The 17,178-nt window shown below is 35.4% G+C and overlaps 1 protein-coding gene across 2 annotated transcripts in view; it reads left to right on the plus strand.

Moving 5' to 3' along the window:
• The window catches only part of NINL (ninein like), a 157,079-nt gene that overhangs the window by 39,543 nt on the left and 100,358 nt on the right, over positions 1-17,178 (plus strand). For both annotated transcript variants that reach the window (XM_074287699.1, XM_074287700.1), the window contains exon 2: positions 12,622-12,815. In XM_074287699.1, the coding sequence (XP_074143800.1) occupies positions 12,633-12,815 (183 nt within the window). In that variant the 5' untranslated portion in view covers positions 12,622-12,632. The remainder of the gene's footprint in view (positions 1-12,621; positions 12,816-17,178) is intronic.

The raw sequence follows: 17,178 nt of genomic DNA on the forward strand, positions 1-17,178 counted from the left end.
TCATCATTCACAGTATCCTGACAAAAGTGGTTTAAACCTGGATAAATCTCAGTGGATCCTTTACCTCAAATAAACTCTCATCCTAAAGCATTTTTCAAAACAGGGGAAAATGAAACTTTGTGGTACTTTATTTTCTAGAGAGCACAATGAAAAGGGATGGAACTAGTAAAAATCAATAAAAATAAATTGCAGACCAGGACTATTTTTTTTGGTTATCTATCTAAAAAACTGCAAAAGAGATTTAATACTATCTAAGGGAAGGGATAGATGTATAAAACAGCAAAATTCCCTTGAATCACTCATGTTGTTTAGTCCTGTTCCTCTCTTTATGACCTCATTTTTGTTTTTTGTTGTTTTTTGGCAAAGGTATTGGAGTGTTTTGCCATTTTGTTTTCCATGCCCAGGGTCACATGGCTAGTAAAGCCAGACTTGAATTCAGTAAGATAGTTTTCCTGATGTTAGGTCTATCCTTCTATCTATTGCACAACCCGGACACCCACTTAGCCAGTGCTAATAGTTATAAACTATCTTCAAGTCTCCCATGAACTAGTATAAGTGGATATTTATTTTTCATTCCATAAGGTATTCTTGGCACCTTCCCAGAATGTTTTTCACCTTCAACTTGCCCTATCCAAATTCTCCTCACCAAAACTGTACTTCCCCTGTGAGATCTTATCACCAAGAAAACTAGCCAAGGCTTATCTTGTTTCCTGACCTCTTAGAGCTAGCTAGCTAGCTAACATTTAGATAGCATTTTGGGGTTTGAAAAATATTTTTACATGTTATCTCCCTTGATTTCATAATAGTTCTATGAAGTAAGTGCTATTATTATCCCCATTTTACAGATGAAGAAAATGAGACTGAGTTTGTATGATTTGTACAAGGATCATACAGTTGCTAAATACCTGAGTTAGAATTTGAACTCAAATCTAGCACTCTATCCACTGAGCCAACTGAACATTTACTGTCTGCCACATATATTCTGGCTATTTCAATTTATGGCAGCTAGGGAATGCCATAGTGCATACAGTGCCAAGATTAGAGTCAGGAAAACTCATTTTCCTGAATTCCATTATGGTCTCAGACGCTTATTGGACAAGTCACTTCATCCTGTTTGTCTCAGTTTCCTCATCTGTCAAATGAGCTAGAGAAGGAAATGGCAAACCACTCCAGTATCTGCCAGGAAAATCCCAAATGAGGTCATAGAGTTGGATAAAACTGAACACACACACACACACACACACACACACACACACACACACACACACATTTCAGTTTTAGAATATTGTTATATATAAACTTATATGATTTTAATCTTTGACAGCAGAGACCATGTCATATTTTTTCTATTCCTCACATAGTCAGATAGATGCTTAGAAAATATTAGTTTTACTTCATTGATTTAGTTTATTTTAAGTTGTATTGCTGCCTTCTCCTTGTATATTATAGTGACTTTCTCTTAAACTTTTTGAACATTTCCTCATAAGAACTGAAGAATATTTATTTTTTTAAAAAATTTAATAGCTTTTTATTTTCAAAATGTTTTCAAAAATAGTCTTCAACATTTACCCTTGCAAAACCTCATGTTCCAAATTTTTCTCTCTCCCTTCCCCCATTCCTTTCCCTAGACCACAAGTAATTTAATATATGTTAAGCATGTGCAGTTCTTCTAAACATATTTCCGTATTTATCATTTTGCACAAGAAAAGTTAGATCGAAGAGGGAAAATAAATGAGAAAAAAGCAAAAAAGGTGAAAAAAAACATGTTGTGATCCACATTCAGTTCCCATAGTAGAACTGAAGAATATTTAAGGAAAACCAATGGTTTCTAGCAAACTGGTCTGATTGGATATTTCACACCTCCAGTCCCCAAACTCTGTACAGAAAGTAGAGGCATATGTTTAATTTTGACTGACTGAATTTAAATGAATTCTATTTGGAAGGTTATTATGTAGAAGAGGGGTTTGATGGTTTGTTTTTGGCCCCAAGGAGCAATGGGTGTAGGTTTTTAAGCAAATTTAAGCCTAATATAAAGAAAAACTTCTTCCCAATTACAGCTATCCAAAAGTATGATGGGCTGGTATAGGAGGCAATGGTCTTACAGGAGGTCTTCAACTTAAGGGTGAATGAACATCTTAGGGATGTTGGAGGAAGGAATTCTCTTTCAGGTACAAGTTGTATTCCATAGCTTTGGAGGTCCCTTCCAATTCTGTGACTCTGTTATCACCTTTCTTTCAACTCTTAAAGGCATTGTCTTGGTTATTCTTTTTTATTTTATTTTACTTTAAAATTTTATTTTCTCTCTTTTTCCTCTCCCCCATGCCCCTTTGCTATGGTGATTATTTTAAAGCAGGATTGATAGAGCATGATTTGGAAGTTCAGAAACTGGATAGGAGAAATTTTTAAAATTGTCTTGGTTCTATCTATGTGTGTGTGTGTGTATGTGTGTGTGTGAGTGTGAGTGTGTGTGTGTGTGTGTGTGTGTGTGTGTGTGTGTGTGTATACACACTAGTGATCTGAGAACCTACCATCATGGGTAATATCTTTCAGTCTTAAAAGAAAAAGATAGGACTAAATGGAGAGGAGAGAAAAGATGAGGGTTTCTCAATTGCCAGTCTCTTTTTTTCAGTGGAAGGCAGCTGTTTAATTGATGCTGGTTGTTCTGTATTGTCTCTTGACTTTGTCAATGACCCCTGCTTTACCATATAAATTGGAGAAACAGATAAACACATTGTTGGATGTGGTTGCTGAATAGCCCAAGTATGTATTGTGTACAGAATAAGTTTGGCCTATTAATAGCTGGCTCATGGGTTCCTATAGAAACTCAAAGCTTGCACTCTCCCTGATGCAAACTGAACCATTAGGTACTCTAATTTGTACTTTCAAAAACTAATTCTGGGGGTCCCATGACAATCCTAGGAATAGAGATCACACATTTGCATAAACCCCTTCTACTTTTTTTTGAGAACTTTTCCCTATTATCAGTACAAAACCTGGAAAAATCACCAAACTGGGATAATTCTGATTAGATCTAAACTAATTCTTCCAAAGTAGAAATGGAATGGAGTGCATCCCAGGACAGTCCCAGGACCTATTATAGATTGAAAACCAACTCAGAATATAGATCCTTGAGTTCATTTTACCCTTGATTCTTTATTTTTCCCCCTATTTATTTCTAAATGATTTAAACATGTTGCTTTCATTTCAATATGTTAAGAAATCCATTCATGGTGAATGAAATAAATCTTAACTCTTGGAAAATGTAAAAAAGTGAATGTTTAGTTATTATGTAGAGCTCTGCAGGAACACAAAAGAAATAGCCAGTTCCTTTCTCTTTCTGAATCTTTTCTTGCATAAAGATGGATCAGATATTATGATAGAAAGGATACAGGTTTAGGAATCAAGTGGCTTTCATTCTTATCTTGGCATTGCCACTAATCTTATATGTGGATTTTGACCAAATCATTTCATCTTTCTCTGCCTCAATTTATTTATTCTATAAAATGAGGAAGTTGTTTTTTTTTTCAACTCTAAAATTAAAGGACCTATAAAAATGTCTACTCATTCAATAGTACCTATTGTTCTCCAGATAGTTCTATTGAAGGTTGAAACCCCCAATCAAAAAGGACTGAGGAAATCAGGTAAAAAGATTATATGGCAATACAACTTATCACAATGATAGAAAAAAAAAAAAGCAATTTCAATAACATTTGCTTCACGCCTACTGTGCATAGAATATCTAGGCCAAATGCATATCCAAATAATGACTTGACAATGACATTTTCATATTTGTATGAAGGGCAGTCAGCATACTTGAGTTTTTATTGCTGAGCTATGCAGTTAGACCGGGTCATTGTCAAGATGCAAATATTAGGATTCTAATTCAATGCTCCTCCTGGACTCACCCAACTAGACATGCTTTGGGGAAACATAAGCAGTGCCTATTGATGTTCAAATGCTAGAGTTTATATTTCCTAAGTATCCTCAAGGATTTGGCAGCCAATTAAAGTAAGAGAGGACCCTTAAGGTCCAAGTTTGCAATTTTTAAATCATTCCAGAGCTCAGAAAGCCCTCCCATAGGACCATGAATGTATTACTTTTTACAAAACTTGGAAGATAGTTCAGTTGCAGGATATTGCTGAGACAGGATGATATGGCATTCACAAATAAACTCAGATATGTTGAATTGTGTGAAATTGATATTTGAATGACATATGGATTAAAATACATGAGGATAATGTAGAATCACGGTTTTGGTGGACTATAGTCAGGAGTGTAAAATAGCAGCTAAGAAAGCAAACACTATTTTCATCTGTTATTGAGAGGCATGATGTCCAGGAGTAGGCAAGTGATGATTCCACTATACCCTTAGTTTACTGTGGAAATCACATCTAGAATGTCATATTCAATTCTGAGTGTGATATCTATAGATAAGAGAACAACCAGAAGAGAGTAATCAGAATGGCTCAATGACTCAAGATAATTCCTTTTGTTTTGTTTTTTTTTTCTTCCTCTCTTTACTGTATTTATTGACTTATTACCATAAGATCTTTCTCTAACATGCCATAGAAAGCTCTTTATTCTGGGTGCTCACTCTACCCCTGGATTCTCTCTCATGTTGATAGCATCCTTTTACCTTGTGGCTTTTCCCTTTGATTGGCTACTTCCTTCCAGAATCTTCATTTGAAGGAAGAAACTAAGACCAACCATGTTTTTGTTCTTCTCCTGGTTGCATTACTGACTCTCCTCAGTATTTTACTCTACTCTCACTCCTTTCTCAGTTCCCTTTTATGTGTAAGCTTCCCATTAGAATGTAAGCTTCTTGAGGGCAGGGACTATGTTTGTAGTTTGATCAATCACTCAATAAACATTTATTAAGTGCTTACTATGTCAGACACTATTCTAAGCTCTGGGAATATAAAAAAAAGACTCCACATACACACATATATGCACATATACACACATATCTGTATCACATATTCACACACACACACACACACACATATATATATATGTAGCAAGCTATATATAGGATAAGTAAAAAATAATTAACAGAAATTCTAGAATTCAGAGGGGGATATTATAAACATAGCACAGTGCCTAGCACATAAAAAGTGCTTAACAAATGTTGGTTAACTTGACTTATGATGATTGAAGAAAAGTTAGCAGGTTTAGCCCAAAGAAGAGACTAACTAGAAAGGTAGGGAACATGAAAACCAAGTAATTGAATTTCTGTTAAGGAGAAGAAAACTAAGACTTATTCTGTTAGGTTCCTAGGGTAGAACTAGGAATAATGGTAGGTTAAGTTGCAAAGAGGCAAATTTAGACTTGGCAGAATGAAAAGCTTCCTAATCCTCAGAAGTGCTCAAAAGCAGAATGGGCTGCATCTGTTTTTGATATCATAAAAAAAAAAAAGTAGCTGCCTTAAACATTCTTGCCATACCCCCAACCAAAAATTAAACTCGAAATACAAAAATTAAAAGGAGAAATCAATAAAATTGAAAGTAAAAAAACTATTGAATTAATAAATAAAACCAAGAGTTGGTTTTATGAAAAAGCCAATAAAATAGATAAACCTTTGGTAAATTTGATCAAAAAAAAGAAAGAGGAAAATCAAATTGATAGTCTTACAAATGAAAAGGGGGATCTTTCCACCAATGAAGAGGAAATTAGAGAAATAATAAGGAGTTACTTTGCCCAACTTTATGCCAATAAATTTGATAACTTAAGTGAAATGGATGACTTCCTCCAAAAATATAGGCTCCCTAGATTAACAGAGGAGGAGATAAATTGCTTAAATAGTCCCATTTCAGAAAAAGAAATAGAACAAGCTATTAATCAACTCCCCAGGAAAAAATCCCCAGGGCCAGATGGATTCACATGTGAATTCTACCAAACATTTAAAGAACAATTAGCCCCAATGTTATATAAATTATTTGAAAAAATAGGGGATGAAGGAGTCCTACCAAATTCCTTTTATGACACAGACATGGTACTGATACCTAAACCTGGTAGATCGAAAACTGAGAAAGAAAACTATAGACCAATCTCCTTAATGAATATTGATGCTAAAATCTTAAATAAGATATTAGCAAAAAGACTTCAGAAAATCATCTCCAAGATAATACACTATGATCAAGTAGGATTTATTCCAGGAATGCAGGGCTGGTTTAATATTAGGAAAACTATTAATATAATTGACCATATTAATAATCAAATTAATAAGAACCATATGATCATCTCAATAGATGCAGAAAAAGCATTTGACAAAATCCAACATCCATTCCTACTAAAAACTCTTGAGAGTATAGGAATAAATGGATTATTCCTTAGAATAATCAGGAGTATATATTTAAGACCGTCAGTAAGCATAATATGCAATAGAAATAAACTGCAACCTTTCCCAGTAAGATCAGGAGTGAAACAAGGTTGCCCACTATCACCATTACTATTCAATATAGTACTAGAAACGCTAGCCTCGGCAATAAGAGCCGAGAAAGAGATTCAAGGAATTAGAGTAGGAAATGAGGAAATTAAACTATCACTTTTTGCAGATGACATGATGGTATACTTAGAGAACCCCAAAGACTCTGCTAAAAAGCTACTAGAAATAATTCAAAATTTCAGCAAAGTGGCAGGATACAAAATAAATCCACATAAATCCTCGGCATTTTTATATATCACTAACAAGATGCAACAGCAAGAGATACAAAGAGAAATTCCATTCCAAACAAATGTTGAGAGTATAAAATATTTGGGAATCCATCTACCAAAGAAAAGTCAGGAATTATATGAGAAAAATTACAAAACACTTGCCACAAAAATAAAATCAGATTTAAATAATTGGAAAGACATTCAGTGCTCTTGGATAGGCCGAGCGAATATAATAAAGATGACAATACTCCCCAAACTAATCTATTTATTTAGTGCTATACCAATCAGACTCCCAAGAAACTATTTTAATGACCTAGAAAAAATAACAACAAAATTCATATGGAAGAATAAAAGGTCAAGAATTGCAAGGGAACTAATGAAAAAAAACTCAGAGGAAGGTGGTCTAAGTGTACCTGATCTAAAGCTATATTATATAGCAGCAGTCACCAAAACCATTTGGTATTGGCTAAGAAATAGACCGGTAGATCAGTGGAACAGATTAGATACAAAGGACAAAAAAGGGTACATCTATAGCAATCTAATCTTTGACAAACCCAAAGATTCCAACATTAGGGATAAAAATTCATTATTCGGAAAAAACTGTTGGGAAAACTGGAAATTAGTATGGCAGAAATTAGATATGGATCCACACTTAACACCATATACCAAGATAAGATCAAAATGGGTCCATGATTTAGGCATAAAGAGGAAGATAATAAATAGATTAGAGGAACAGAGGATAATCTACCTCTCAGACTTGTGGAGGAGGAAGGAATTTATGACCAGAGGAGAACTAGAGATCATTATTGATCACAAAATAGAAGATTTTGATTACATCAAACTAAAAAGTTTCTGTACAAATAATACTAATGCAAACAAGATTAGAAGGGAAGTAACAAATTGGGAAAATATTTTTAAAAACAAAGGTTCTGACAAAGGTCTCATTTCCAAAATATATAGAGAACTGACCATAATTTATAAGAAACCGAACCATTCTCCAATTGATAAATGGTCAAAGGATATGAACAGACAATTCTCAGAGGAAGAAATTGAAACTATATCCACTCACATGAAAGAGTGTTCCAAATCACTACTGATCAGAGAAATGCAAATTAAGACCACTCTGAGATACCACTACACACCTGTCAGATTGGCTAAGATGACAGGAACAAATAATGACAAATGTTGGAGGGGATGTGGGGAAATTGGGACACTAATACATTGCTGGTGGAGTTGTGAAAGAATCCAGCCATTCTGGAGAGCAATCTGGAATTATGCCCAAAAAGTTATCAAACTGTGCATACCCTTTGACCCAGCAGCGCTACTACTGGGATTATATCCCAAAGAAATACTAAAGAGCGGAAAGAGACATATATGTGCCAAAATGTTTGTGGCAGCTCTTTTTGTTGTAGCTAGAAACTGGAAGATGAATGGATGTCCATCAGTTGGAGAATGGTTGGGTAAATTGTGGTATATGAAAGTTATGGAATATTATTGCTCGGTAAGAAATGACCAGCAGGAGGAATACAGAGAGGGTTGGAGAGACTTAAATCAACTGATGCTGAGTGAAATGAGCAGAACCAGAAGATCACTGTACACTTCAACAACAATGCTGTATGAGGATGTATTCTGATGGAAGTGGAAATCTTCAACATAAAGAAGATCCAACTCACTTCCAGTTGATCAATGATGGACAGAGGTAGATACACCCAGAGAAGAAACACTGGGAGGGGAATGTAAATTGTTAGCACTAATATCTGTCTGCCCAGGTTGCATGTACCTTCGGATTCTAATGTTTATTGTGCAACAAGAAAATGATACTCACACACATGTATTGTACTTAGACTATATTGTAACACATGTAAAATGTATGGTATTGCCTGTCGTCGGGGGGAGGGAATAGAGGGAGGGGGGGTAATTTGGAAAAATGAATACAAGGGATAATATTATAAAATATATATATATATATATATATATATAAAAAAAAAGAATAAATGTTGAAAACTAAAAAAAAAAAAAAAAAAAAAAAAAAAAAAAACATTCTTGCCATGTTGAAGTCAGACTTCAAGAGCCTAAGCAATTGCAAAAACTCTCCATTCAGAATGCCAGAAGAGAATCTAAGGAGACTTTTTGAGCTACTGGATTATGCTCAAAGACAGTGTGATAATAGGAACAATTCAAGTGTTGTAAGAATGCTGGTTTTGTTATCTGTGCCATAAAGGAAAAAAGAAGATGCATTCCTGAATGTAAGATCTCACAAAGCTGATTATGAAGTTCCTGAACCAAAAAGAACTATTTCTAGAGAGGATTCTGAAAGACCAGGTGCCCACTTAAATGATAAAATAGATTTTTGTGGATGGTATTAAGAAAGGTACTAAAGAGAACCATTTGAGAGACTACTTTGAATGGTAAGAAAAGATGGAATTGATTGAAAACGTAACTAGCCAAGGCAATAGACAGAAGGGGAGCTTTGCTGTTGTTACTTTTGATGACCAGGACTGTGGATAAGTCATTCAAACTACCATATTGTGAATAGTCATAACTGTGAAGTAAAGAAAGCCTTGGAAGGAAAAAACATTCAGTGTTCTATCTAGTCAAGGAGGCCGAAGTGATTTGGGGGGATTGTGGAGTTGGTTTTGGTGGAAGATTTGATATAGAGGAAAAAACTAAAAATTGCATCTATCCAAGTGTGAAGAGAAGTGATATTGAGTTCCACTATCAGAGACCTTCATTTCAACCAAAGGCTGGACAACCACTGATCAAGCATGTTGGTAGTAGCCATTCTATTCTGAGTATGAACTAGAGAAGTTGGTCCCTTCTAACTTTATGAAATTCTTCATAAAAAGGAAAAGTTTTATATTTTTCTACTCATTGATCAAGTAGGATATCTCTAATCTCTTTTCATGGCAAGTACTTTCAGGTATTTAAAGAAAGCTATCCCCTTTGCTGCTCTTTCCCTGCACCTCTCTCCACACAGTCCTTTCTTCTTAAGGAAACTGAGGCAAACAGAGTTAAGTGACTTGCCCAAGGTCACATAGTAGTACATATCTGAAGCCAAATTTGAACTCAGAAAGATGGGCCTTTCTGACTTTAGGCCTGGTGCTCTATCTACTATACCATCTCTCTGCTCATCCTGGAAGAAGCACAGGGCTAACATTTTCAAGTAGTAAAGATAATCACATTATATTTATATCTGCAAGTTTTGAGAAGCCAGATAAGAATTTCAAGTTTGTCCAGTTATTATAATATCATACTCAAACTACTAATATGTCTCAATTAAAATTCTAATTCAGAACAAGATTCATTAAAAAAAAAAAAAAGAAAAATGCTAAAATACTTTTAAAAACGTTTTTCACTGTTGTTTTTCTTAGCAAGAACAGATCCCACTTTCCAGTAGAACAAAGGGCAAAAACTATTTAATTTCTGTGCTAGCATCCCCACTGCTTAACATAGGGTCTTGCACATAGTAGGCACTTAATAAGTATTTGTTAAATGGAAAGGAATTTATTCATTTATCCAATAAATGTTTATTGGATGCTAGACAAAAATGACCCAGTTTCAGCCTTCAAGGAACTTACCTTTATCTGGAAAGATGCCATGCATTTGTGGTTACACATAATACAAGGGAATGATTAAAGTGAAGAAAAGATCAAGATAAACTATTCTAGAAAAATTTGAGAAGGAAGAAAAGATTTTCAGACTCAAGAGAATCAGAAACATTTTCACATTTCACCTGACATTTCTACTTGAAGGTAGGAATGAAAGTATACATACAAGACATGGAAGTCAAATCAAATCAACAGGTATTTATTAAGAACCTGCTATTTGCTGAATTGTGTTAAGTGCTAGATTTACAAATACAAGTGAAGAAGAAAGATGGTTCATCCTCTCAAAAATGTCCTTAGATTCTAATAGGAAAAGAGGACACATAAAAGTAAGCTGAAAAGTAGATGAAGTATGTGGGGAGGGGTCATATTATTAACCAGAGTAGAATTGGCCTCTGACCCTATGGTATATAGAGACAGGAGAGATAAAAGAGAAGTTTAATTACTTTCAAAGTGAGGAAAATGTTTAGAAGTTGAAATTTTCCTGAGAAAGCTTAATATGCTTTATATACATTTGAAAAAGACAAGCACATATGAGCTGTACCATGATATAATTATGCTTAGACTTGAATAGCACTTCTCACAGCAGGCTCATACATTGGCCATACAAGTGTTCCTGCATCCTGTGGAAACAGTCTCCAAGTTAATTGTTTCACAGTGATATAGAGCCAAAGTTAGCAAAGTGGGAATAAAAGTGCAGTGCCTAGTTTGTTTTACTTGACAGATATAAGAAAGGGATTATTAGCATGTTAAGAGACATGATGGATGACTCTCAAGTCCTTGGGAAATAGAGGGAGCCCCAATAAATTTAAAATCATCAGTGAATACTTGATGCTGGTCAAAGTAATACACTTTGCCAGAGGACAAAATCATCCAGAGCACAAAGGATTATGTCAAACTCAAGGTGCAGCCTCCTTGCTGAGCCTTATCTCTGGAAAACAGAGTGTCTCCAAATATCTTGACAGTGTCATGGTGGAAAAAAATAAAGTACAGAGAGTCAAGAGTGGAGTCCAGAGAGGAATGAGGAAGTGAATATGACTGGCCTTGTACTTTCCTTAAAATGGAGTTTTTGGAAGGAGGCGACCAGTCAGGAAAGGGCTACAAGGGTGAATTATCTTCCAGAGTGAGAAAGCTGTGGGAACATGGTGATTTTCCAGGATGAGAAGGATGTAATAGTCATGATAGACATGTAAGACATTATGGTGGAAGACAGCTATTGTGAATGTAGAAAAGAGAGATGGTATGCATATAAGATTTGGATAAGAGCTAGCAAGTGAAGTTGACAAGCACAGAGATTGAAGAATAGAAATGGAAACAAAAATGTAAACTATAGGTTGGGAATAGCAGGTGAGTTGGAGGCCAATATCATGGTTTATCATTTTGGAGTTGTGTGGAGGATGATTTGGAGGGAGAGAGATTGGAGGCTGGGAGATCAGTTAAGAAGCTTTCTATACTCCAAGTGAGACATTTTAAGGCTATGAGCTGGCACTGTGGTCATATGAGTAGAAAGATGGGAATCTTATTAAAATATGTCATGAAAGTTGTAGGAATCAGCAACTGATTGAATATTATAAGTGAGGAAGAGGCAGTAGTTAAATATGACTCTGAGTACTTGATAGTAATGCTATTAGTTTGGAGGGCAGGGTAATTATGAGAGAATGATAACTTCAGCTCTGAGTATATTCAATGTTAGGTTTCAGTGGGACAGGCAGGCAAAAATCAGAGAGAGGAAGCTAAAGTATTTCTTCCCCATAGTGATTCTGGTTAATCTATTTGATACATCTCTTTTAAAATGATATTCTGTTACACAAATTATCAACTATCTTGTTTTTACAATAGAATAATAGGTATGATAGAGAAAGAGTACTGTCTTTGGAATCAGAGAATCTGGGTTGGAATTCTGGGTCTATCCCTAACTCTGTGACCCCGGTTTAAGTCACTTTATCATTCTGGGCCTCAGTTTCTTCATTTGTAAACTAAGGGGGTTTGATTAAATTATTTTTTCTAAGTTCTTTTCCAACTTGAAATCCTGTGTTCTTATAGATTTAGTGTTTCTGTTCAGTTCCTAGGACCACAACAGCGTTCTTCTGGGCTCTTTTGTCATAAGGGAACAGAATTTTCCCATCTTTGTAACCCTAAGGAGAAGTTCTCTACATAACTTTATGTCATTTCCTGATGGGTTAGAAAATTAAGTTGGCTAATTGTGCGCGCGTGTGTGTGTGTGTGTGTGTGTGTGTGTGTGTGTGTGTGCGCACACACGCATGTACTTGTGAGAGCTTGTATTTAGGATACAGAGGAGGAAGACTACAACATTTTGCCTAAACTTGCTAATTTTTAATTTTCTTTCCATTGACATTCATAGGGTGCTATGGGATGGACGAGGAAGAAGAGAGCAAATATGTGGCCCAGCTTAAAGAAGTCTACAGTAGTTGTGATCCCACTGGCACAGGATATCTGGGCAAAGAGGAACTAACAGAATTGTGCCAGAAGCTTCATCTGGAAAGACAGCTGCCTCTTCTTTTGCAGACACTTCTTGGGAATGACCACTTTGCCAGGGTTTGTATTTAATCTAACTGTATTATTTTAAAAGTGGTTTGCTAAATGATGATCATATATGGCTGTGGACTAGGTCTTATGTGATAAGGGCCATAAAGACTTAATCCTAGCCTATATTTAATAACACTTTATGGTTTACAAATTACCTTATATTCAGCACCTGCTTTGGTCCTTGATTTGTGAAGTGGGTCTTGAAAATATTTTGAGTCTCATTTTATAGTGGAGGAAATGAATTTAGAAAGTGAAGTTACTTACTCAAAGATACATAGTAAGTGGCAACACTGGGGCTGAAACCCCAGATGCTCTAAATCCAGTGGTTCTTCACTACTAGAGTCTTTGTTCGAAGCTCATAATGGAAGATAGAACTGATAAAAGTGCACACATGGATAGTAAATCAGTACAAGAGAATACATATTAGCTTAGTCAGCCAGTTATCATTTATTGTGTCTCCTGTGTTTAGGCACTGTGTTAAGTACTAGGGATACAAAGAAAGGAAAAATCTTAAGGAGCTCACAGTCCTATGGGAGAGGGAGAGCAATGTGCAAACAGAAGTCACTCAACAATACTCAACAAGGTCAAAAGCTACAGAGAGGTTGTGAAGGATGAGAAACTAAGAAAAGGCTATTAGATTTTAATTAAGAGATCATTGATAACTTTAGAGAGCCAAGAAAGATAGTGTCATGTAAACCCAGAGAGGAGACAATATCTAGGAGATCAATATGATTCACAGTTGTATTTGATGTGTATAGCACTAAATCCATATATTAATTTAGGTAAAATATGGTTTTTATTGTGTTGCTTTGGCCCAGCATGAATAAAAAAATTATTTCTAATTCTCTCTTCATAGTAGATCAGATTAAGACTGAGTCTTCTCTAGATAGGATACCTACTGATCAAATTATTGAACTATAGTTATTGTTCATCCTTTGTTCTTGAAGAGGACCAATGGCATCATGGTGCTGAGGTTAAGGTACACACTATATTCAACTGTGACTGATCTAATACCAGTTCAGAAGGCTGTGCCATAGGTCAGGTACAAATAGCTTATTTGAACATTTGAGATGGCAATGTCTAGATTTATTCATCTCCCATTTCTTTTGAGCTGCTTAAATTCTGCTTTGCTCAGAGAGCACAGAACCTTCTTTGATGTGGGCATGCCATGCTGGGCAGTTCTGTGCTTGTCTCACATGTCTTATAATCAGTACTAAAGTTCTTCAGAGAGAGTGTCGTTATATTACTTCTTCTGACCTCTGGGTGAACATTTGCTTGAGCTCCCTATAAAATAGTCTTTTAGGTAAATATATGTTTGGCATTCAGGCTATATGACCCACCATTGGAATCCTGTTCTCTGCAGTAGAGTTTTGAATATTTAGCAATGCAGATTGAGACAGGACTTCAATGTCTGGTATCTTATCTTCCCTATGATCTTCCCAAGACAATTCAAATACTATTATTGTAACTAAATTCTATCTTACATTTTAGAAGAAATCTTTTGCTATTAATGATCTCTGCTTTTTTAAAATAGTAGTTTATTTTTTCAAATACATTCAAAGATAGTTTTTAACATTCACCTTTGCAAAATCTTGTGTCCAGATTTTTCTTCCTCTCTCCTACCTTTCCTCTTCCCCTAAACAAGCAATCTGACATAGATTAAACATGTTCAGTTCTTCTAAACATATTTCTATATTCATCATTCCATGAAAGAAAAAGCAGATCAAAAGGGAAAAAACTATGAAAAAGAAAAAAACAAGCAAGCAAACAAACAACACTATGCTTTGATCCATTTTCAGAATCCATAGTTCTTTCTCTGGATGAGGATGGCTCTTTCCATCACAAGTCTATTGGAATGCCTTAAATCACCTCATTTTTGAAGAATCCAGTCCATACCAGTAGATCACATAATCTTGTTGTTGTTGTTATGTACAATGTTTTCGTGGTTCTGTTCATTTCACTCAGTATCAGTTCATATAAGTCTTTCCAGGCTTTTCTGAAATCAGCCTGCTGATCATTTCTTATAGAACAACAATAATCTTTTACATTAATAAACTACAATGTATTCAGCCATTCCCCAACTGAGGGATTTTCTTTCGATTTTTCAGTTCCTTGCCACTACAAAAAGGATTGCTGCTGCAAACATTTTTGTACATGTGGGTCCTTTTCCCTCTTTTCTGATTTCTTTGGAACACAGACCCAGTAGAGACATTGCTGGATCAAAGGGTATGCACAGTTTTATAGCCCTTTGAGTATAATTCCAAATTGCTCTCAAAAATGGTTGGATGATCTCAGTTTTTAAAACATTATGACAAATTTTCCTTTGTTTCATGGATTTCAATAAAGAAAGTGTCAGATTTCTGTTTTTGCACAGTTTTATCTTCAAATGTAAGGCACAAATTGCTTTTCTTTGGTTCATTTTAATGTTGAATATGTTGCTATTTATTACAAGACATTCAATAACATTAAGATAAAAACTTTTTTTAAAAAAGGACTAGAGAATATAATCAAAATACAGATGTCTCAGCTGCTGACTAGAAGAATTCTTAAGCAGTTGCAGTCAAACACTGTGCCCTAAGCCAGAAATATAGATTGTGTTTGAGTTCTGATCATTCTCACTATCCAAACTCCAAATTATCACATAAAATCCTTTTTGGGGCAGAGCTTTAGTGGGAAGGTAAAAAGGGTATAAGTAAATACTGAAGCAACTGGGGGTTACGATGGATTAGTATTCTGGATTTGGAATCAGAAGACCTGAGAATGATTTTTGGAAAACTTTTTTTGAGGGATGTCAGTAATTGGTTCTCTCATCTGTACAGGGAGGTGATTGAAACAGGTGTTGCTTTCTAGCTCTTACCTTTTATGTGTCTCTATTTCTATCTTGAGAACACATTGTAGAATCTATAATCCTCCCAGTGCATGCAGCCAGAGTGGTTACATAATACCAATTATGTATCCACATGCACTGTGGGAACAAATGATACTGATCTTTAAGCTTCCTTCTGTTCAGTCTGGAAGCTCTGAGCTCCAATGATTGCTTGTAGGTCAGACAGACACCTTCACAACAGAGGTCTGTGTAATTCCTTGGTGAGAAGAGGAACCTGTGTAGAGATAATTGCATTAAAGTTGTATCACCATTTCTCCAAATTTCAATTAAATTCACTCAACATCTATTGAGTGTGTAAGTCACTGAACTAAGTGATGTGGAAAAATACAAATCAGTCAATCCCTATCACCAGCCAGCTTACAACTTAACAATAAGCATGAAGTGTTCACAAATGTACATAATTCAGAGCATGAAAACATCTGAGAGGCATCAAGAAACAAAGATATTCACTAAGTGCTGGTTAAAGAATACTGTGCTAGGAGCTAAGCTGTATATCTAAGACACTGGATATCTGAGTCAGGATCCCCCCCAAAAAAGATCTTGACAAGTTGGAATATTATCCAGTGACTGAATGTTATAAGATTAAATAGAACAAGTGTGAAGTGCTATAAAATGGACCACAATTTTCAACTTTACAAGAACAATGTGACACCAGCTAAAATAACAATTAAAACCTGAAATTACTTTGACAGTTATAGTGTCCAGAAGATAGGAGTTATACTTCCGTTGTAGATTTTCTGAAGCATTGCTTTTATTTCTGAGCTCATATATTAGGAAAGACATTGATAAGTGAGAAAGTATCTAGAGGACAACCAGAATCCTTAAAGGCTTTGAGTCTGTGTCAGCTGAAAATCAGTTGAAGGAACTGAGTATTGTTAAATTGGAGAAGACTCAATGGAACATAGTAGCTATTATCAAGTATTTGAAAATATGTTATTTAGAAGATTGATTAAATTTCTTTTGTTTGGCTTCAGAGGGCAGAATTAGGAGTCACAATGAATTGAAGTTGCAAAAAAGGCAGATTTCAATTCAATGTAAGGAAAAACATCCTAACAGTGTTTTATTGTTGTACCTAACAATATTGTTATTGTTGTGTGTCATACCCCATTTTTTTGGCAAAGATACTGAATAAATTTGCCATTTCCTTCTTCAGCTCATCTAACAGAAGAAAGTAGGACAAATGCAATTAAGTGTCTGAGACCAGATTTGAACTCAGGAAGATGAGTCTTCCTGACTCCAGCTCTCACATGCTATCCACTATGCCATTAGCTTCCCTATCTCGACAATAAGTGCTATCCTAAAAGCAGAGGGAACTGCCCTCACTAGAAGACTTCAAGCAAAAACTAGCTGTTCCCTTCTCAGGGAAGCTGTAGAAATAGATTCCTGTTCAGTTTTGGATTAGACTGACTAGTTTCTGAATTCCTTTACAACTTCAAGAATCTCTGGTTCTCTGATTAGATATGAAAGGGGTGAAAGAAGGAAAAA

This window comes from Sminthopsis crassicaudata, chromosome 2 (assembly GCF_048593235.1).
Source record: "Sminthopsis crassicaudata isolate SCR6 chromosome 2, ASM4859323v1, whole genome shotgun sequence".
In the NCBI taxonomy this organism is placed as follows: Eukaryota; Metazoa; Chordata; class Mammalia; order Dasyuromorphia; family Dasyuridae; genus Sminthopsis; species Sminthopsis crassicaudata.